Genomic DNA, 23,600 nt, shown 5'->3' with positions numbered 1-23,600 from the left:
GTTTCAATGTCGGTGTCTTTGTTATCATCCTGGCTGGGGGGAGTCATCCAGTTTCATAATTATAATGTGGGCTTTCAATGGGTTGTGAGATTTCACAAGGATGAGAGTGGAACTGTTTTATTCTTGTAATCTCTGTTGGAAGCTTTACAACAGATGGCCTATCTTGAGAGTCATGAGACCTATAGCAGCCATCTTGTGGTTCAGCAAAAGTCCATCTTAAAAATAGCAAAAAAGAATAACTTTTGATATACATAGTTTTGATTTCTTTTCATGTCTTATTGACATGACAACACAAAAAAAAATGCATGTAAGGTTTTTGGACAGTACAAAGTAGGTTTTAATGAAAGTATTACATGGAAGATGCAGCAATAGTGAAAAGTCAAGTTTTGGAAGGTTGTGAGATCAAGCTTTATTTCAAGGGCTTGAGCATGTAATCCATGCTGAGACTCCAGTGTAGTACTGAAGGAGTGCAGCCTGTAGGTGGTGCCATCTTTCAGAGGTGATATTAAACCAAGGCCCCTTTGGCTGATGTTAAAAAATTCCATGCCGCTTTCCAACGAACCAGGGAAGTTCTTCCAGGGTCTTGACTGATAATGATCCCTCAACCAACATAACTAAAAAAGATTGCTTTGTTATCTTCTCATTGCTTTTTGTGGGACCTTGCTGTACACACTTAGCTGTCACATCTCCCAACATTACAACAATGAATAAAGATGGAAGAGACAAAAACCTGCATTTATATAGCACCTTTCCTTTTTACTTTCATGGGATGTGGGCATCTCTGACAAGGCCAGCATTCCTAATTACCCTTGAACTGAGTGGCTTGTTAGCCCATTTCAGAGGGCAGTTAAGAGTCAACCACATTGCTCTGGATCTGGACTCGTATGTTGGTTAGGCCAGACAAGATAAGGACAGCAGATTTCCTTCCCTAAATGACATTAGTGAACCAGATGGGTTTTTAAGATCGCTCTTACTGAGGCTAGCTTTCAATTCTAGATTTATCAATTGAATTTAAATTCCACCATCTGCCATGGTGGGACTTGAACCAATGTCCCCAAAGTTTATGCTGGACCTTTGGATTACCGGTCCCGTGACATGCCCACTATGTCATCATCTACACTGCTCCCCCCCCCCACTCCTCCCCCCTCCCCCCCCACCCCCCCATTGGCATCCACATCCTCAGGACCAAAAGGCTTTACAGCCAAGTACTTTTGAAGCATATAGGTGTGGTGTGGAGTCCTCCAACCTGTGCAGTTGAGCCAGACAGGGCTCCTAACCCAAGAACATCCACTAAAAGTTCACCCACATCCATATGGGACATTGTTAAGCTGCAATACCAAGTTTGAGAGGGGACCTGATGGAAGTGTATAAGATTGTGAGGGGCATAGATAGGGTGGATAGGAAGGCACTTGTTCCATTAGTAGAGGGGTCAATAACCAGGGGGCATAGATTTAAGATGAGGTAGAAGGCTAAGAGGGGAGTTGAGGAGAAATTCTTTCACCCAGAGGGTGGTGGGAGCCTGGAACTCACTGCCTGAAAGGGTGGGTTGAGTCAGAAACTCTCATAACATTTAAGAAGTATTTAGATATTCACTTGCGTTGCCATAGCCTCCAGGGCTATGGGCCAAGGGCTGGAAAATGGGATGAGTATAGTCAGATCTCTGTTGACTGGCGTGGACACAATGGGCCGAATGGCCTCCTTCTGTGCTGTAAATGTCTACGAGTCTATAATGCAGCACTGAGCAATCTGGGAGGGGTTATTTACTGTTTCTGCTGCTGCATGATTCTATTGTGTTCAATAAACTTCCTGTTGTTAAAAAAATAATTTTCCTCTAAATAAAACAGAATGAGAGCCACAGTGCTCGGTGCCGGTGTAAGGGAGCCTCTGGGTCTACAGGTGAGCCTCTGGGTCTTCAGGGGAGCCTCTGGGTCTTCAGGTGAGCCTCTGGGTCTTCAGGTGAGCCTCTGGGTCTTCAGGTGAGCCTCTGGGTTTTCAGGGGAGCCTCTGGGTCTTCAGGGGAGCCTCTGGGTCTTCAGGTGAGCCTCTGGGTCTTCAGGTGAGCCTCTGGGTCTTCAGGGGAGCCTCTGGGTCTACAGGTGAGCCTCTGGGTCTACAGGTGAGCCTCTGGGTCTTCAGGGGAGCCTCTGGTTTTCAGGTGAGCCTCTGGGTCGTCAGGTGAGCCTCTGGGTTTTCAGGGGAGCCTCTGGGTCTACAGGTGAGCCTCTGGTTTTCAGGTGAGCCTCTGGGTCGTCAGGTGAGCCTCTGGGTTTTCAGGGGAGCCTCTGGGTCTACAGGTGAGCCTCTGGTTTTCAGGTGAGCCTCTGGGTCGTCAGGTGAGCCTCTGGGTTTTCAGGGGAGCCTCTGGGTCTACAGGTGAGCCTCTGGGTTTTCAGGGGAGCCTCTGGGTCTACAGGTGAGCCTCTGGGTTTTCAGGTGAGCCTGCAGCTGGCTTTCACCTTCCAGATGCCGGTACTTCGCTGCCAATGAGATTTAGGGATCTTGTCTCTGGTGTTCCATAAAAATGAAAGGGGTGGAATCAAGTGGGCGAGAGAGGTCCGGATAGGGAGGGAGAGGGTGAGAAAGTGAAAAGGAGTACTCCTGAGGCCGGGGTTTTCATCCTGGGACCAGGACAGTTAAAGTGCGAATGAGTGCGAAGTGTGAGCAGACACCCAGTGTCGGATTCTTCCGGTCCCATTCTGTTTAAACAGGAAGGCGCTGCTGGAGAGGACAGGTGAGTGGCAGCGATCCCTTGTCCCGGGGCTCAGCCTGAACAGTGTCTAACCACAGGGGGGCCAGTCCCCCGGTGCGAGTGGGTAACGCACGGTAAATAAACCCGGCACAAGCCCAGCAGCTACCGGTCTATATGTTACTGGGACTAATAGCTTGTTTATTACCGCCAGTACTGGCAGCACTAACACTGCTGTGTGTGTGTCAGCTGGTAACAGGATCCACCCACTTCCTGTAGCTATTTCTTCATGTGTTGGGGGTGGTGCCTGTCGCTGTTAACCGACGTGGTTTGACCTCTCGAGTGAATCCGTGTGTCGTCAGCCGTCCAGATAACCCACCCACTGTAATCCTCACAAGGTAAGACATTCTGAACTGTGGGTAGATCAGGTCGAGATTCTGGGGAGCTCTCAAAGTGTCCTGCATGCAGTTCCAATCCTTTGTCTTCTGCTCTGCTCCTTTTAAACGTGTTTCTTTATAATAATCTATTATGAGTTCCTCGGCTACTGTTTTTGGAGGGCATTCTCTGTACTAACGGTCCTCTACACCGAGAAGAATGTTCTAATCTCTCCCTTGGTTCTCCTGCCGATGATCTTTACTGCCTCTGGTTACTGATTTACCAACAGTAGGAATAGTTTCTCCCCTCCCTCTTTAACTTATTCAAGTTAAATTAATAACTTGATCATCGTTCATCGTTCTGGACTCTGCATTTCCCCCAGCCCAGGGCTCGTGTAATTCCCAACTTCCTTTGCCCTATCATTGGCAAGGCGTCCTCAGCTGTCTGAGCCCTAAGCTCTTGAACACCTTCCTCAAAGTCTTACCTCTCCCTCCTTTAATAGCCGCCCCTATAAACCTTCACACTTAAGCAAGCTTTCAGTCATCCAATATCCCCTCCCTTGGGCTAAGTAACAATTTTTTGCCTGATTACATTCCTGAGATGTTTTGCTACATTGGAGGCTCATAGAGTCATAGGGATCTGCAGCACAGGAAAAGGCCCTTCGGCCCATCGAGTCTGCATGGATCCAACAAGCACCTAACTATTCTGTTGAAGGGTCATGTGGACTCGAAACGTCGACTCTTTTCTTCTCCACCGATGCTGCCAGACCTGCTGAGTTTTTTCAGGTAATTCTGTTTTTGTTTTGTATTTCCAGCATCCGCAGTAGTTTTTTGTTTTTAACTATTCTAATCCCATTTTCCAGCACTAGGCCCATTACCTTGTATGCCAAGGCATCATAAGTGCACATTCAAATACTTCTTAAATGTTATGAGGGTTTCTGCTTCTACCACCCTTTCAGGCAGTGAGTTCCAGATTCCCACCACCCTCTGGGTGAAAAAATTCTTCCTCACATCCCCTCTAAACCTCCTGCCCCTTACCTTAACGCTATGCCCCCTGGTTATTGATCCCTCCACCAAGGGGAAAAGTTCCTTCCTGTCTACTCTATCGATGCCCTTCATAATTTTATACACCTCAGTCATGTCCCCCCTCAATCCCCTCTGCTCCAAGGAAAATAACCCCAGTCTATCTAATCTCTCCTCATAACTAAAACTCTCCAGCTCAGGCAACATCCTGGTAAATCTCCCCTGCACTCTCTCTAGTGCAATCACATCCTCCTTATAATGCAGATTCCAGAACTGCACGCAATACTCTAGCTGTGGCCTAACCAGCATTTTATACAGTTCCAGCATAACCTCCCTGCTCTTATATTCTATGCCTCGGCTAATAAAGGCAAGCATCTTAACCACCTGTCCCGCTACCTTAAGGGACCAGTGGACATGCACGCCAAGGTCCCTCTGATCCTCGGTACTTCCCAGGGTCCTACCATTCATCGTGTATTCCTGTGCCTTGTTGTCCTGCCCAAGTGCATCACCTCACACTTATCTGTGTGTGTACCTACACCACATGGACTGCAGTGGTTCAAGAAGGTAGCTCACCACCATCTTCTCAAGGGCAATTAGGGATGGGCAATAAATGCTGGCCTAGTTAGCAACGCTCACATCCCATGAATGAATAAAAAAAAATGTTTCATATTGCAGGCATGCAGCTCGCTTGTCGGCTTAGTTGTATCAAAACCACACAGAATCTTCTTCGTTCTTCAAGCACACAAAAGTTTTCCACCTCAGTGGTAAGCAGTCTTTTGTTTTTGGACAACTGTTGCTCCATGTAATTTTGAAATTCTGCAGGCTGGCTGCAATTTGCTTCTTTAAGGCTCTTCCTGGGGATCTTACACCACTCCAGGAATCACAATGTGGGATAACATCTTTGGCTCTGGCCTTTGATTCAGTAGATGCTATCTCAGCTCAAAAAGCTGAGCAGGGCATCTAGGCCGACACTGAGCAGGGCGTCTAGGCCGACACTGAGCAGGGCGTCTAGGCCGACACTGAGCAAGGAGTCTAGACTGACGCTTCAGGAATGCTGGGATGAGATGGTAAATGGAAGCTCTTTGTACCTAAGATAAAAGCAAAAAACTGCGGATGCTGGAAATTCGAAACAAAAACAAAAATACCTGGAAAAACTCAGCAGGTCTGACAGCATCTGCGGAGAGGAACCCAGTTAACGTTTCGAGTCCGTATGACTCTTCATCAGAACTAAGGAAAAAGAGTTCCTTCTGAGTTTTTAATACTGCTACTTTAGCATAACTGCAAATTGGAAACTGCTTCATACATTGATGCCAAGGTTGCAATCACTTTAGCTATGCCTCATTCTCTGACTCTTTGAACTCCAGATTTCTCTAAACCTCTGTCCTTTCTGCACTGTGATCTTTTTTCATACCAAGGACCTCATCCACTTACCATCTGACCCTACTGATTTTTCACTGGTGATTTTATCCTATATTCATCCATTTCCTATAAATGGAATATTTTTTGTGCTAATTACTTTTGTTCCCTTGCAGTGCAGTGGTCCTGTAAAGGCCTTGATCCTTCACATAGCTTTCTCAATAATAACATGCATATCAGATATTGTTGCAAAAATATAAGACAGCACTGAATGTCATGCCATGAATGAAAGATGAAGCCAATGATACAGAGGCTTTTGCTTCTCCTTGCCTTGGTGGCTAACATTGTGTGCTTTCACAACCTTGATAGAACTATCAGCAGTTACATGTAGTTATACTTTAGATCTTAAACTCCCCCTCCCCCCATCCCCACCCCGTTCCTCCCCCCTCCCTTTTTTTTAAATAATTTATATAGATTCTTCTTTTCCCACCTATTTCCATTATTTTTAAATCTAAAACTAAAACTTTGTTAGTCTTTCCACCCCACCCCCACTAGAGCTGTACCTTGAGTATCCCGTCTTCCATTCTTAATTAGCACTTTTCTTAGACAATATCACCACCTTCAACACCTCTTTGATCCTTTTGTCTGTGACATCTTTTGATTATCTGCTCCTATCACTGCTTGCTTATCTCCACAATCACCACACCCTCAACTTCTCTCCCCCCGCCCCCCCACCTTAGACCAGCTTATATTTCACCTTTCTCCTAACTATACTCAGTTCTGCCGAAGGGTCATGAAGACTCGAAACGTTAACTGATTTCTTCTCCACCGATGCTGCCAGACCTGCTGAGTTTTTCCAGGTAATTCTGTTTCTGTTTTGGATTTCCAGCATCCGCTGTAGCTTTTAGCTTTTTGTTTTTATTTATGTAGTTATACTGGTTTGGCAACTGAAAGTGCATAGGTAAGGAATCTGAAGAGAGGAGGTTAATTGGACTAGCAGCATTTTCTGCACATATTTGTATCTCCAGGCTCATTTATTGCAATGGTCTCCTGACCAGCATTCTATATTCCGCCCACTGTAAACTTCAGATCAAGGAATAACAAGACTGTTAAATAGGGAATTGAGGAGAGAGTGAAAGAATGAGAGTGGGGGATATGAGAAAGAGATTGTGGCAAATGGTGAAGGGAATGAAAGAAAAGGAAATAAGACAGTGGCAAAAAGAGCTGGGCACTAGAATGTACAAGTTAATAGTTGGAAATAAAGCTCACCAAAAGTCACCAATGTGGGCTGCATTTGCAGAATGTGTTTAGTTACTGTGGGAACAGTAGTGAGCTCTTTATCAGTATAGTCTTCTATTTTTATTGTTAAAAGCAATGACTACCTCAACTTCAGAGCATCAAAGTTTAGTCAAGTAGAGTTCAGGGAAGTTACTGTAAAACTGGAGACAAAAAATATGTAGAGTGTTCACTGGGTTTTGATGAGTGAAGGTTACCATAGAGCAAAGAGAAAAATCTATGGGCAATTTGCAAAATATTGATCAGGCCACAGAAAGACTGAACTGCTTCACCAAACTAATAAGGTTCTTTTTGTCAGGTTTGTTGGTAGGACAGCAATGGTATGGATTTGAAAAACGTTTACGTATATGAAGGGGGAGGTGATTATTAAAATTAGTGACCAGTTTTAAAAGCGTTGTTGTAATTTGGCATTCAGAATGCTTGCTTATTTCACCTGGTGCCTTTCGGAACGAGACACTCCGACAAACTTTTAAAATGTTGGAAACAAAAATAAAAATGAAAATACCTGGAAAAACTCAGCAGGTCTGGTAGCATCTGCGTAGAGGAACACAGTTAACGTTTCGACTCCGTATGATTCTTCAACAGAACTAAGTAAGAATAGAAGAGAGGTGAAATATAAGCTGGTTTTGGGTGGGGGGGGGGGAGAGGTGGGACATGTAGAGCTGGATAGAGGGCCAGTGATAGGTGGAGATAGCCAAAAGATGTCACAGACAAGGACAAAGAGGTGTTGAAGGTGGTGATATTACCTAAGGAATGTGCTAATTAAGGGTAGAAAGCAGGACAAGCAAGGTACAGATAGCCCTAGTGGGGGTGGGGTGAAGGAATCGAAATAGGCTAAAAGGTAGAGTTAAAACAATGGATGGAAATACATTTAAAAATAATGGAAATAGGTGGGAAAAGAAAAATCTATATAAATTATTGGAAAAAAAGGGGGGGGATCGGAAAGGGGGTGGAGATGGAGGAGAGAGTTCATGATCTAAAATTGTTGAACTCAATATTCAGTCCAGAAGGCTGTAAAGTGCCTAGTCGGAAGATGAGGTGCTGATCCTCCAGTTTGCATTGAGCTTCACTGGAGCAATGCAGCAGGCCAAGGACAGACATGTGGGCATGAGAGCAGGGTGGAGTGTTGAAATGGCAAGCGACAGGGAGATCTGGGTCATGCTTGCGGACAGACCGAAGGTGTTCTGCAAAGCGGTCACCCAGTCTGTGTTTGGTCTTTCCAATGTAGAGGAAACCGCATTGGGAGCAACGAATGCAGTAGACTAAATTGAGGGAAGTACAAGTGAAACGCCGCTTCACTTGAAAGAAGTTTTTGGGCCCTTGGATGGTGAGGAGAGGGGAAGTAAAGAGGCAGGTATTGCACCTTCTGCGGCTGCATGGGAAGGTGCCGTGGGAGGGGGTTGAGGTGTAGGGGGTGATGGAGGAGTGGACCAGGGTGTCCCGGAGGGAACGATCCCTGCGGAATGCCGCTGGGGGGGTGAAGGGAAGATGTGTTTGGTGGTGGGACATTTTCTTACATTTTAATTGATTGAGCCTAACATTATTTTATAGATCTGTGCATTACCTTAAAATGAATTAAATAATTTGATTGTTTCAACTTGTAGATGACTTTATTCAGACACAAGAATGCAAAAAGGATTGAAGGCCTGGATAGGAATGTATGGTAAGTGGTAACATTAAAACTCTGCAGCTACAAAACTACATTTTATTTTAAAGATGGACAAGGGAGTCAAGGGTTATGAGGGGGCAGACTGGAAGGTGGAGTCGAAACCATGACCAGATCAGCAGTGAGCTTAGAGAATGGCAGAGCAGGCTCGAAGGGCCGAATGACCTACTCCTGCTCCTAAGTCCTATGTTCCAATTTATTTTCACTGTTAACAAGTTATGTCTTCCTCAAGTTTAAAGCTGAGTGAACACAGATTTAACAAATCTTAGGGTTCCTGTAAATGCTGGTTGGGTTGTAGTCTGGTTAGGTGTTTGTCTACACAGCTTTATATGAAGTATACAGTGCAGAAATGGGCTATTCAGCTCAGATGTCCTGCGCTGGTGTCTATGCTCCGCATGAGCCTCCTCCCACTCTATTTCATCTAACCCAATTCTTCTGTTCCTTACTCCCTCACATATTTACCTAGCTTTGCCCTTAAATGCACCCATTCGTTTTAACTACTTTTTCGTCTTTGATGACAAGCAAAGAGAGTCAGTAATGGTCTCTTATCCCTGTCCTCTTCCTCCTGGTAAGAAGAGTATTAAGAATGCTAGACCCCAGCGAGTTATAGAGGAACTTGTAATGGACTGAGTTTACTTAGTGGCAGTACTTTCTAAAGTCACCAGTGGGCCATTCTAACAGCATCTTCATATAGAATCTTGTTTATGTAAAGATCCTGCAGTGATGAATAACCCCTGAAAACACCTTAAGGCTTTGATGTTTACAGTACGAGTCCAATAATTTAACAACTTGTGTTTTATTGTGCTCCTGATCAAATTTAAACCTGACAACTGGATAAGGTGCTTTTGGAACAGTTAAGTGATAGACTTAGCAATCGAACTGAACAAGTGTAATTCTTATAACAGTGACTGCTACTCACTCACTAAACCCAGTCACTGGGTAATAACTGAGTGTCATTTCAAATTGAAATAGTGAGTCAGCAGCAGACATGATTACTAGACTCATGCATTTTAATTCTGTTACTGAATTCAGATCTTAAAACACAGCAATTATTAATTCTTTCCAATCCATTTTTAATATTTTCCACGCCTCTGTTTTTAAGTGTCTGCAAGGGGGAAGAGGGTGGTCTAGTGGTAATGTCATTGGACTAGTAATCCAGAGGCCCAGGCTAATGCTCTGAGGACATGGGTTCACCTTGGCAACTGGCGGAATTTAAATCCAATTAATAAATCTGGAATGTGAAGCTGGTCTCAATAATGGTGACCATGAAACTATCATCGATTGTTGTAAAAACCCTTCTGGTTTACTAATGCCCTTCAGGATATCTGCTAGTCTGGCATACTTGTGGCGCCAGATCCACAGTAACGTGGTTGGCTCTTAATTGCCTTCTGAAATGTAGCCTTAAAGCCAAAAGTGTTGGAAACCCTGAGGTTATTTGCACGAAGGGCATGTTAGTACCGGCTAGCTCAGTCGGTAGAGCATGAGACACTTAATTTCAGGGTCGTGAGTTCGAGTCCCACGCTGGGCGCAATAATATGTTAGTGCAATCAGGGTTTGTGTCCAAGATGCTAACGACGTACCACTTTCATATTGTTTCACAGAAGACAAAACATTTTTGTAAAAAAAATCGGATGTTTAAAATGTCTGAAAGGCAATGACAAATACCACAGCGCACTTCATCTGCAACTGCAGAATATTCCAGCAATTCAACTGCAGCCTCTGTGGCCTCCCAAAGCAACATTCTAAAAAGCAGCTCATTGTAAAAAAAGTGAATGGAGGCAATGCAAATTGGTTGAAAATAAACATTAGCTAATATTGCACAGTACGATTTCAGCCTCAAGTTTTAAAAGATATATATTTAAATGGCAGCAAGGCAACAAAAGACATTGAACTGGTAGTACACAATACAGAGTTAGTGCTGGGGGCACTCTAACTGCTGAATTTACATGTTGGCCAAGCTACTAGATAGACCCACACAGCACAGACTACTTGACATCCCACAGGAACACTGGAGACTATTGCCAGCCACCCTGGCTGCTCTCATTTGCCTCCTAGTGGCCAGGTAAAGAATGGCACCCTTTCTTCTAAACAGGGAACTATGATTTTTATATTATTATTCTTTAATGGGATGTGGGCATCACTGGTAAGACCAGCATTTGTTGCCTATCCTTAATTACCCTTGAGAAGATAATGGTGAGCTGCTTTCTTTGAACGGAGTGGCTTGTTAGGCCATTTCAGTGGGTAGTTAAACATCAACCACATTGCTGTCCGTTTGGAATCAGAAATAGGACAGACCGAGTAAGGACAGCATTTTTCCTTCCTTAAGGAACATTACTGAACTAGGTAGGTTTTATGACAATCTGGTAGTTAAATGTAGTCTCCATTACTGATATTAGGGCCTGAACTTTCATAAAGGTGGAAGGGTTCCACGCCTTAGCCCAAACAGTGCCTGAGCCCCAATTGCAGATGTCCCACCTGTGAACCTGACACCCATCTTTTTTGCTGGCAGGGGCGGGGGAAACGGGGAAGGGTGGTACTTTTCACATTTGTGTTAGCTTCCTTCGAACAGAATCAATTTTCTTTACTGGGGTGTCCAAAATACAACTTGTGGGCTTTAGACATTTGAGGAAAAGTTCTAAAGCTTTGAAGTTATTTGGAGAGATAAAGTAGCCCCTTTGGAGAGATAAGGTATCCTTTTGGGAGAGGCCAGGTATTGCAATGATTAAGTGTAGGCACGAATGTGTATAAAAAGTGGAAAAGCTCTTTGGAGCTGCCAAGTCATTTAAATCCCCAGTCCCTTTAAATTTAAAAAAAAAACATCCGGCATGCATTTGAAAAAAATGGTGCTTGCTAATTCACTGTTCATTGACATAAGCCTGAAGGTTATTATTATAGGATTAGTGCTGCCAGACTGCTTCTACAGCCTATTATTACTGCAGTAGGGCAGCAAGGGGCGGGAGGGTGGGCAGGTGTTCATGGTTTGATTTACGCCTGCAAGTGGTTGTAAACAGATTAAATATCTTTGATGTACTTGAAAGGATTTAAATGTTATCAATGAGGGTGTTTTATAAAATAAAATGAAGTCAGCAGTAGACACTTAGAACTTTATTTTATTTCTTCTCACTATGGCTACTGGGGTCTGCCCTTTAGATACTGGATAAGTTTGCATGGAGGATGTAAGGGAAAAGGGTGGTGGGTGGGGGGGGGGGCATGAGTTGGCACTGTTGGTATTGGGGCTATAAAGGGGCATGAGGATGAATATGGAGCATGGAGGGTATGAGGGCCATGGGGGCAGCTGGGGGGGTATGGGTTGGCATGGAGGGTGTGAGGTGGCATGAGCTGGCATGGATGGGGCATGCAGAGTATGTGGGGTTGAGAAGTGAGGGCTAGTGAGGTGTTTCTTGCTTTTTTTGGTAACTGAGGTGAAGTCAAAAGAGCACCCAGGTGGGCCTTTTACACAGTCTGCCTCGGCACTTGGCAGCCCTTCCAAACTCTTTCCAGGGTCGGTGGATCCAACTCCTGTTAGCACCCACCTCTCTGGAACAAAAATCCAAAGATTTGGGGGGCACTTCCTCCCAAGGTGGGTTTGCAGATTAGGAACTTTACCAACTCTGCGCACCCAGTTCAAAAGCAAAATTTTGGCCCTTTTGGTTTTTAATTTATTAATTTTATTTATCTCATTAACTGAATTTAAAATCACTCAGGTGCGTTGTGGTGGGATTTGAACACGTGTCTCTGGTTCATTAGTCCTGGCCTTTGGATTACTCTTCAAGTAGCATAACTGCCATGCTGCCATACCCCATTTACCTGGCTTTCTAAACTGCCAATCCCCGAGTACAGAGCCAATTTTTTAAGATTTTCTCTTTTTACGATCAATATTAAATGATCTCTGCATTGAGTTCATGGAGGAAAGTCCAACGCCGTCCTTCCAATTATCTGCCCACTCTTTTCATACCCAATGCAGGGTTAGCACCCAGGACGTCTTAGCCTGCCTTTCTCTTCGCAGATCTGATGGGTATTTCCACCGTTTTCTCTATTTGCTAAAGTGCGCCCTGTTTTGTAGGATTGAATTTACCAAGTTGGCTGCTGAGTCGGACGTGGTCAATCTTGGACAGGGATTCCCAGACCTGCCTCCTCCTCCTTATATAAGAGAAGCCTTGGCTGATGCTGCAGTGGGTGAAAATTTCATGCTGAACCAGTATACAAGAGGATTTGTAAGTTCTTCACATGACTCTTTACCTAAGCTATTTTCCAACCTACAGTGCTGAGTACTGGAATAACGCTTTATGGTATATTTGGGAAGTTTTTTTTTATTGCTGCACATTAAAGCAGGGTGAGATTCTGGCAAGGTTAGCATTCATTGTCTCTGAATTCTTAATAGGCCACTTCAGTGGTCGGTCAAGAACTAACCACATTAGTGTGGGACTGGTCACGCATATGCCAGGCCAGGCAAGTACAGCAGTTGAGGTTTTACAACAAGCTTGTTCTCAAACTGCTCTTAAAGATGCTTTCACCAAATAAAGGATTGGCCATTTAAGGATTTTACTTGACGCAGCTATTAATTGAGAGCAAGAGATTCACAATGATAAAATTAAAGGCCACCATGTAATATTTTTGATCTAGATTTATTTGTGTTCCATCAGATCCTCTACAATCACCTGTCTTTTGCAAAAAGAAAGATGTGCAGGTTGATGGAGGACTGCTATCTCTGCCTTGGATCCCACATGGACACTGTCTCCTCCTTTTATGAGGAGTTGCTAATTTAGGAAAAGTACCCCAGGTATGTGTGGGACAATGGGAGAATGGTTCAATTTAAAGGTGCACCATCTTTCATTTTAGATGCTTGTCACCCACTCATCACATTTCTCACCCTCCTGCCAGGTAATCTTTGATCACAATTTGGCGTGGTACTTTGCTCATGTAAGTTTGCAATCTCTATGTTATAATTTCCATGGAGCCTGGCACTGTCAGGCTTCCACTCACAAAGCTGGTTGAGTATGAATTCGCATTGGGGTCAGGGCAGGCAGAGGTTCCATTATCCACTTGGAGGCCTGGCATTAAAGAATGAGATGGCACCTGGGAGTTGTCATCTCTCACTGTTGCCACCACCTCTTTTCTGCTCTCTGGCAGGCACTGACAGGATGCAGGCATCCAGTTCAGTAGAGACGCAGAAGTGCGAGTCACAGAATTTGGGATCGTGGCCTGGAACACTCCAAAAGATTGAAGGCTGCCAAATTTCAACTGGACCTTTGCAATCTCAACAATGCCACCAGCACTTAAAGTAGTTTGAGTTCAGCGCTCAATTGGCTTTTCAGGCTTTTTGTTTTTCTCCGCATCTCAAGCTGGCAACTAAAATACTCCAATATTGGTGCTGACGTGATCCATTACATTTTCTGGCCCTGCCCTTGTTTCGCCTTGGGTTCAGGTCTTGGTTGGGGCTCCTTTAGGATTTGTCTGTTACCCTAAGAATACCACCATAGTTTGTTATTTGTAAAAACCATCCTTATTTATTTACAGATCTATGTGCATCTCAGTACTCTACACAAGTAGAGCTTCCCATCAGATCTCAGTTACTTAATGATGTGCCATTGCATCATAGCTACATTAGGTGCTCCTGATGTTAACCCTTTACTCTATATCTCCCCCAAGTCTCAGACTTCACAGGGTTAGTCTTTCAGGTTGTTTGACCAGTTTCCCTGGTATGGTCCTGATTTCATTTTGAGGTTGAGGATTAACTGTGCTCTCTCATCTCTCGATAGGTGTGTCTTCCATCTGGGTGGTAGTAGAGTTTCTACTTGTTTCTGGTTCATTGTCTCCATCTGGATCCAAATAGTATGTTCAAGGTTCCATTGGTTTCCTTCCCAATGATATCCAGGCCCTTCGGTTCCTTCTGATATTTCCCTGGTCCGTCTCAATTCTATAAGATCTCAGCTATGGAGCTCTTTCTATTACGATGCTTTCTTTCTGTTGATCTCATATCCACACTCTCTCCCTGGGCTGTGGCACTTTCAAGTCTGGTGCCCTGTGACTTGAGTTGAAATTATGAGCTTGACTATCTCTTTGTTGCTCCTCACACTTCCTAACTTTCTCACAGCCATCTGAGGTAATGTTAGGTTGTAGTGTTTGTTGTAGAGCTGGAAGTTGTGTTCACAGCCATCTTTCCATTAATAGATCTGCTGGCGAGAGCCTATTTTCTAGCAGTGAGATTCTGTAGTTAAGAAGGGCTAAGTTAATATCTTTGTTCTTATTCATTAATTCCTTGATTATTTGAACTCCTCTCTCTGCTTCTCCATTCGACTAAGGATATGTAGGCGAACTAGTGACATGCCTGAAACCATATTCCTGCACAAAGTTGCATAATAGTTTATTAGCAAACCGGGGACCATTGTCTGACACCACAATGTCCAGGATGTCGTGTGTTGAGAGTATTCTTTTCAGTGATGTAATGACTGTCTCCATAGTGATGTTGTGTAATCTACTCACTTCAAACCGTCTGGAGTAGTAATCCATGACAATGATGAAAACTTTGCCTTTAAACTCAAATAAATCCATTCCCAGGTGCTGCCAGAAGGAAAAGTGGAGGGTGCCAATGGTTTGCTGCTTTTGGCTATTCACTGTACATGCAAGGCAATTCATGATTAACTCTTCCATGGCGTGACTGATGCCTGGCCACCAGGCTGACTGCTGGGCTTTTGCTCGGCATTTCGCTATTCCCAAGTGACCTTGGTGGATTTTCTGGAGAATGTCTAGTCCAAGTGACTTTTGGATGACTAGTCTGTCATTAAAAGCTAAGCATTTATCAATGATTCTAAGATGTTTTCTTTGCTCAATGTTTTGGCGAAATACTGGGTTGTTAGGGGTGTACTCTGGCCATCCATTCTGGCAATACCCTTTTAAATTAATGCATTCACCATCCCGCTGTTTTGCTAGCTTAATCTCTTGTAGTCTTTTCTCAGTGGCCATTAAGTATTTGGTAACGAGTGAGGTATTTGGTTCCACTTCCTCAGTAAAATTCATATCTTCCAATTTTACTCCTTCCACTGGAATTCTTGACATTGCACCTGCTGCCGTCTGCTCCTTCTCTTGAATGTACTCAGTAACTGAATCATATCTCACGAGTCTCAGTTGAAAACATTGAATTCTTGGTGTCATTTTTGCAATTTCCTTTAGGTTAAGAAGAGTAACCAAAAGTTTGTGGTCAGTTTCAATTTTAAACTTTAAACCCATGACACAATCAGAGAACTTCTTGCAAGCCCAAGTGGTTGTTAATACTTCTTTTCCAATGGTTACATACCTTTCTCTGTGTCTGTGAGAGACCTTGAGGCGTAATACACTGGTCTTCTTTGTCCACCTTTTGAACTTGAAACAGCACTGCGCCCAAGCTTGTGGTTGATGCATCCACTGATACAATTGTTGGCAACTCTGGATTTTAGTGTACCAGAATCTTTGGTGAAATTAGGAGACTTTTGATCTTATCAAAAGCATTTGCTCGTCCACGTTCCAGTACCACTGTTGATTTTGTCTTAACAGCTGTCATTGATTTCCACCAAGTTTGGTAGGAACTTGCCTACTTGATTAACCATGCTGAGGAATCTTTATAAATCTGTTATAGTTCTAGGCTGTGGGAACTCTGTAGTCACTTTGGTCTTCTGCGGGTTGGTAGTAATTCCTGAAGCTTGCACAATGTGCCCAAAGGATTTTATCACAGGCTTTGCAAACTTATATTTGTCATTCAATGTCGAACTTGCTTCTTGTAGAACTTTGAGGACTACTCGCAGTCGACGGTTATGTCCTTCCTTCAATGAACTGTGTATCAGAATGTCACCCATATGGAATATTACCATTTCCCTGATTTCCAGGGTCTGAGACATCATTCTTTGGAATATCTCGGGTGCAGAAGCAATTCCGAATGGTAACCTGTTAAAACGATAATGACCAAATGGGATGGTAAAAGTAGGATTCATTGTCTAGAGGCAACTGTCAAAAGCTACTGTTTGTATCCAATTTTGTGAAAAGCATGCTTTTTGCTAATTTAGCGAGACTTTCATCCACTGATGCTATCGAGTGGATATTGCGCTTTACTGACTTATTTAATTGAGTAAAGTCCAGGCAGATTCTAATTGAACCATTAGCTTTGATACTGTGACCATTCCAGAACATACTTTGTCAGTATAGTTAATGGAGTGATGAATTCTTTTGTAACACATGTCCAATCTCGCTCTTGACTTTGTCCAAGAGTGGGGGAGGGACCTTCCTGTGAAAAGACATACAGGCTTAGCATCCACCCTCAGGGTTTTGTGATATTCTGTCTTTTTTTAAGCCTGGAAATGTAGACGGAAATTCATTTCTGAATACATTACTGGACTGTTCCTCAGCAATTTCATCAACCTTGTAAATCAACCTCAACTGCAAATGTGCTTTATGCTCAATAATGATGAATCCTCGTTCTATATAACATACAGGATTCAATAATTTCTTTATCCTTATATCTTAATCTTGCCAAGTGCTGGCCTGTTACTTTCAAAGTAGTCCCTCCTGGACCTTGCAACTGGATGGTGGATAGCTGTAATGTGATATTTTTAAGCTGCTTTACTTCAGCAGATAACACTGAAACACCTATGCCAGTATCTAGCCCCAATAATTATTTTCTGTTTCGTAACTTCTGCTAGGAAGGTTATTTGTTTTTTCTGTGGTTCTTCCACTTCTTAGACTTGATTTGTCCTTGTTATTTTCTCTTTCTTCCTCTGAGCTATTGTTACTTTAGATTACCAGACAATTTTAAACTGTCCTAACTTCCCACTGTTGTGACACTCTGCTCCCCTAGCTGGACGTTCTTTCCTGCCACACCAAGAGCATTTTGAGGTGGCGTTTGGCATAGTTTTTCACGTGCTATTGCTTCGCTGCACTTTTTCTTTTTATCTGACATATTGAATGGTTGCACTGTTTCTTTTCCACTTTCACCATGAACAACCGCTCTGCTTCGCTCAGTCTTTCGGACCAATTGCACTGCCTTTGAGAGAATTAACTCTTCCTTTGCTTACAAAAGGTCTGATAGCATTTGATCCAATACACCAACCACTATACATTCGCGTATTCATTAATCTCTGAGGATCTCATAGTCGCAATTCTCCACAAGCCTGTACAGGTCATTTATGAATGAATCCATGCATTCATCCAGTTTTTGTTTCCTCTTATTAAATTTTGCTTACTCAATGATCAAATTTTTTTCAGAATCTGATGTACAAATCGAATGCCTGGAGTGCTTCATCTTATGAGCTTGAAGCCTCCTGAACGCCCTGTCTCACAATTATGTTGTCTGCATTAGCCCCTACTGCATGGAGTATAGTGCTGACCTGATCCTTTTTTTTCCTCCTTATGCAAACCTGAAGCTGTTCCATATCTGGAGAATTGCTTCCTCCAATTGTCCCAGTGTTGAGCCTGTTGTGGTCTTCAGCACTTTGGAATGGTTCTGGGAGTGACATTGTAGACTCCATGCTTGCCTTATGCTCTGGATCTGTTGCTGATTCAGAAGTTTGGCTTGTAGACTGTGATCTGTACTCACTACTGTCTGGACTCTGGGTCTGTGTGTCAGCTTGCATCTGTTGCACCCATGATGCTCTGTTCTCAGGTGGGTCTTTGATCTATTTTATTCTTGTTCTTTTTCCAATGATTTGTAGGTCTGTAAGGTCTGCAGTCTTCACTTACAGGTTTTCCTGGGTCTTTTACACTCTGTCCGCTGCTACCATGTTTCATCTTGGGTTTGGGTCTTGGTTGGGGTTTCTTTAGGCTTTGCCTGTTACTCTAAGAATGCTACCATAGACTTTTATTCATAAAAACCATCCTGGTTTATTTACAGATCTATGTACGTCTCAGTACTCTATATAAGGTTTTACTCCTCCTTACCACCAGATCTCAGTTACTTAATCATGTGCCATTGCACCATAGTTATATCAGTAGTTACATCAGTATCAGGTACTCCTGTTGGTAACCCTTTACTCAACAGCCGTGACCCCAGGAACTCAGGTTGGCATATCACAATTCCTTTCCTGTCACAATTCTGTAATGGAATTGGATGCTGGATTTTCAGACCATTGTATTTGGATACCTCCTTGAAACAATTCTGAGCTAATTATCCCATTTTAAAAATTGTTTTAATTCAATGTTTTTTTTAAAGCAAAAGTGTGCAATGAGACAGGATTAATTAATGGCTTCATAGTGAAGCACCCCTAGGTAGCAGTGATCATAATATGATTGAATTTCACATTCAATTTGGGGGTGAGAGGAGTGGATCTAAGACTAGTGTTTTAAACTTAAATAAGGGCTGTTATGAGGATATGAAGAATAAGCTGGCTAAAGTGAACTGGGAAATTAGGTTAAGGTTCAGTAGAGATGCAGTGGCAGACATTTAAGGGGATATTTCAGAATACTCAGAAAAGGTACATTTCAGTGAGAAAGAAAAACTCAAGGGAAGGATGCATCATCCATGGCTAACTAAAGAAGCTAAAGTTAGTATCAACTTGAAAGAAAAAGTGTATAACTCTGTAAAGGCATTTGCCAAGGTGCCACATCAAAGATTATTGCACAAAATAAGAGCTCATGGTGCGGGGGGTAACATATTAGCATGGGTAGAGGATTGGTTCGCTAACAGGAAACAGAGACTTGGCATAAATAGATCATTTAAGGGTCGGCAAGAAGTGACAAGTGGCGTGGCCACAAGAATCACTGCTGGGTCCTCAACTATTTACAATTTATATCAATGACTTGGATGAAGGGACCAAATGCATGGTTGTTAAATTTGCTGATAATACAAAGATAGGTAGGGAAGTAGATTGTGAAGAGGACATGAGGAGTCTGCAAAGGGACATAGATAGGTTAAGTGAGTAGGCAAAAAATTGGCAGGTGGAGTACAATGTGGGAAAATGTGAACTTGTCCACTCTGGCAGGAAGAAGAGAAAACAGCATATTATTTAAATGGAGAGAGATTGCAGAACTCTGAGCTACAGAGGGATCTGGGTGTCCTGGTACATGAATAAGGAAAAGTCAGTATGCAGGTACAGGAAGTGATTAGGAAGGCAAATGAAATGTTGTCCTTTATTGCAAGTGGAATGGAATTTAAAAGTAGGGAAGTTTTGCTACAGTTGTACAGGTTGTTGGTGAAACCACATCTAGAGTACTGTGTGCAGTTTTGGTCTCCTTGTTTAAGAAAGGATATAAATATGTTAGAAGCAGTTCGGAGATGGTTCACTCAACTAATACCTGGGATGGGGGATTTTCTTAGGAGGGAAGGTAGGGCAGGCTTGGCCTGTATTCATTGGAGTTTAGAAGAATAAGATCCTGAGGACTTGACAGGATGGTGCTGAAAAGATGTTTCCCCTTGTGGGAGAGACACCTCCCATTTAAGCTGGAGGTGAGGTGCCATTTTTTCTGAGAGTCATGAATCTTTGGAACTTTCTTCCCCAGAAAGCAATGGAGGCAGGGTCATTGAATATTTTTAAGGCAAATGTAGATAGATTCTTTACAAACAAGGGATTCAAAGGTTATCGGGGTTAGACGGAATGTGGAGGTGAGGCCACAATCAGATCAGCAGAGGAGGTTAGAGCGGCTGAATGGCCTACTCCTGCTCCTAATTTGAATGTTCGTATTCCAAAAATTAACTAGTCAGGTGTTTAAGTCATTGGGCCACTTCTCCAAATGCGTTTTTGTTTTAAAAAGAAAAAGGTTTTTGCTTCTGAGCCTTAGTCCAGTAAAATAATTGCATACAGTTGCAGTTAAAGTAATCAACGTTGGTGGGTCCAGTGCCCAGGAAGTACACATTGCCCTACTCAATGCTGGAATTCAAAACCTAACTAGTCAACAATAACTATCCAAATATAAAGCTGCCTTCACTGAATTTACATAATGCTGAATGAATATACTTTTGTACCGCTCACTTGTTACTATATTTTGTCTTTTTACACAAGGGTCACCCTCCATTAGTGAAGGCACTTGCTGAACTATATGGCGATATATGTGGTCGTTCCATCAATCCAAATAAAGAGATTGTGGTAACAGTTGGAGGGTACGGTTCTCTTTCTAACTCAATCCAAGGACTGATTGACGAGGGAGATGAGGTAAAAAAAAGCAAACAGTTTTTTTTTGTGTGTTTGAATATGTGCTAATCAGCACAAAAAAAGTCGGAGTGATGTGGTTCTCGCAATTATGCCATGAGCTTGTCCAATGTGTGACTGCGACCCATGGCCAGGACAGTCCCAGTTTTGGTCTGTGCTCTGTACTGATCTCCACTTCCTGGAATGGAGGTGGGATGCTCCAACTGGACTCTGTTGCCTCTAGATTAGGTTAAATAAGCATTTCTTCTCTCCCTCCCCAAACCAAACGAGGGCATTTGCAGCACTCGTGTTACTTTTCAGAAGAGATACTGAACTGACATTCCAGCTGTCCCCTCAGGTGGATGTGAAAGAACCAGTGTACTATTTGAAGAGAGCACAGAGTTCTTCTGGTGCCTGGCCAACATTTTCCCTCAACCATTATCACTATCAGTTCATTTAATACTTCCCTTCATAAATATACACATGCCAGCAATATACATCAGCAGCAACAGCAGAATTATGCACAAGCACAATCTGTAACCTCATGGCCCAGCATATCCCCCCGCTCTACTATTGCCATCAAACTGGTGGATCAACCCTGGTTCAATGAAGAGTGCAGGAGGACATGCCAGGAGCAGCACCAGGCATGCCTAAAAATGGGGTGTCAACCTGGTGAAGCTACAGCACACAATTTCTTGCATGCCAAATAGCAAAAGCAGCAAGTGATAGACAGAGCTAAGCAATCCCACAACCAATAGATCAGATCTAAGCTCTGCAGTCCTGAAACATCCTGTTGTGAATGGTGGTGGACAATTAAACAACCAACTGGAAGAGGAAGCTCCACAAATATCCCCATTCTCAATGATGGGGGAGCGCAGCATATCAGTGCGAAAGATAAGTCTGAAGCATTTGCAACAATCTTCAGTAGAAGTGCCAAGTGGATGATCCTTCTTGGCCTCCTCCGAAGGTCAACAGCATCACAGATGCCAGTCTTCAGCCAATTCGATTCACTCCACTTGATATCAAGAAACTCCTGAAGGTACTAGATACTGCAAAGGCTATGGACCCTGACAATATTCCAGAAATTGTACTGAAGACTTGTGCTCCAGCACTAGCTATGCCCTTAGTCAGGTTGTTCCAGTACAGCTACAACACTGGCATCTACCCAGCAATGTGGAAAACTGCCCAGGTATGTTCTGTCCACACAAAGCAGGACAAATCCGACCCGGTCAATTACCGCCCCATCAGTCTACTCTTAATCATCAGTAAAGTGATGGAAGGTGTTGTCGATAGTGCTATCAAGCAGCACTTACTCAGCAATAACCTGCTCACTAACGCTCAGTTTGGGTTCTGCCAGGGCCACTCCGCTCCTGACCTCATTACAGCCTTGGTCCAAACATGGACAAAAGAGCTGAACTCTACAGGTGAGAGTGACTGACCTTGACATTAAGACAGCATTTGACAGAGTGTAGCATCAAGGAGCCCTAGCAAAACTGGAGTCAATTGGAATCAGGGGGAAAGCTCTCCACTGGTTGGAGTTATACCTGGCATGAAGGAAGATGGTTGTGGTTGTTGGAGGTCAATCATCTCAGTCCTAGGACGTCACTACAGGAGTTCCTCAGGGTAGTGTCCTTGGGCCAACCATCTTCAGCTGCTTCATCAATGACCTTCCTTCTATCATAAGGTCAGAAGTGGGGATGTTCACTGATGATTGCACAATGTTCAGCACCATTCGCAGCTGCTCTGATTCTGAAGCAGTCCATGCCCATATGCAGCAAGACGGGACAACATTCAGGCTTGGGCTGATAAGTGCCAAGTAACATTTGCATCGCACAAGTGCCAGGCAATGACCATCCCCAACAAGAGAGAATCCAACCATTTTCCCTTGACATTCAATGGCATTACCATCACTGAAGCCCCCACTATCAACATCCTGGGGGTTACCATTGACCAGAAACTGAACTGAACTGCAGTGGTCCTGTTGCATTCCTACACGTAAGACAACGGGCATTTAACTACACTACCCTCCCCCCCCACCCCACCCCAACCCCTGCCACCAAAATCCTCCAAATGCAATTAGAGTTTCTGACTGAGCAGCTTCTCTCTGGTCCCACTCATGATCACAATTTTTGTTTCAGAACATTCCCTATTAGCTTTGAAACTTCCCTTCATACTACTGGTTCTGGATCATTTCTAAGTCCTTATCATGTCATGGGGCTAACGGTAGCATAGTGGTAATGTCATTGAACTAGTAATCCAGAGGCCCAGGCTAAGGCTCTGGGGGCACAGCTTCAAATCCCACTATGGAAGCTGGTGGATACTGTAACCACAAGAGCAGGTCAGAGGCTGGGAACTCTCCAAAGCCTGTCCACCATTACGAGGCACAAGTCAGGAGTTTGATGGAATACTCTTCACTTGCCTGGATGAGTGCAGCTCCAACAACACTCAAGAAGCTCGACACCATTCAGGACAAAGGAGCCCGCTTGATTGGCACCCTATCCACCACCTTCAACATCTACTCACTCCACCACCGACGCACAGTAGCAGAAGCATCTACAAGATACACTGTAGGAACTCACCAAGGCTCCTTCGACAGCACCTTCCAAACCTGTGACCGCTACCACCTGGAAGGACAAGGGCAGTAGATGCATGGGAATACCACCACCTGCAAGTTCTCCACCAAGCCATATACCATCCTGACTTGGAAATATATCGCCGTTCCTGCACTGTTGCTGGGTCAAAATCCTGGAACTACCCCCCTCCTGCTAACAGCGCCATGGGTGTACCTACACCACATGGACCGCGGTGGTTTCAGAAGGCAGCTCGCCGCCACCTTCTCAAGGGCAGTTGGGGATGAGGAATAAAAATGCTGGCCTATAGTTAGCGAGGCCCACGTCCCGTGAAAGAATAAAAAGAAACTTTTCTTTGCAGTCTAAATTGTTACAACAAAATGCCAAAAAGCCAAGTAAAACTACATTTATGTTACTCCCTACAAATGAGAAATAGCTTTCTTGACCACGTTGCATGGTATCTCACCATGCTCCAGTCCTTTGATTCAAAATTAGAGGATTTGAAAAGGGTAAATGCTGGACCAGCATTTATTGCCCATCCCT

General features: G+C 43.6%; 1 protein-coding gene across 5 annotated transcripts in view; it reads left to right on the top strand.

The window, feature by feature from the left end:
* The first annotated feature begins 4,762 nt into the window (after positions 1-4,762).
* Positions 4,763-23,600, top strand: part of kyat3.1 (kynurenine aminotransferase 3, tandem duplicate 1) — a 63,942-nt gene continuing 45,104 nt past the window's right edge. The window contains exons 1-4 of one of the 5 annotated variants that reach the window (XM_078560759.1): positions 4,763-4,847; positions 8,340-8,398; positions 12,465-12,615; positions 20,362-20,511. In XM_078560759.1, the coding sequence (XP_078416885.1) occupies positions 8,340-8,398; positions 12,465-12,615; positions 20,362-20,511 (360 nt within the window). In that variant the 5' untranslated portion in view covers positions 4,763-4,847. Of the gene's footprint in view, positions 4,848-8,339; positions 8,399-10,366; positions 10,464-12,464; positions 12,616-13,044; positions 13,182-20,361; positions 20,512-23,600 lie in introns of those variants that run through there. The other 4 variants (XM_078560758.1, XM_078560762.1, XM_078560761.1 and 1 more) reach the window with 4 other exon arrangements.

The sequence above is a fragment of the Cetorhinus maximus genome, chromosome 17, assembly GCF_964194155.1.
Source record: "Cetorhinus maximus chromosome 17, sCetMax3.hap1.1, whole genome shotgun sequence".
Classification (NCBI taxonomy): Eukaryota; Metazoa; Chordata; class Chondrichthyes; order Lamniformes; family Cetorhinidae; genus Cetorhinus; species Cetorhinus maximus.
Note: the sequence above shows the minus strand (reverse complement) of the source record. Positions and strands in the feature narration are given on the sequence as shown.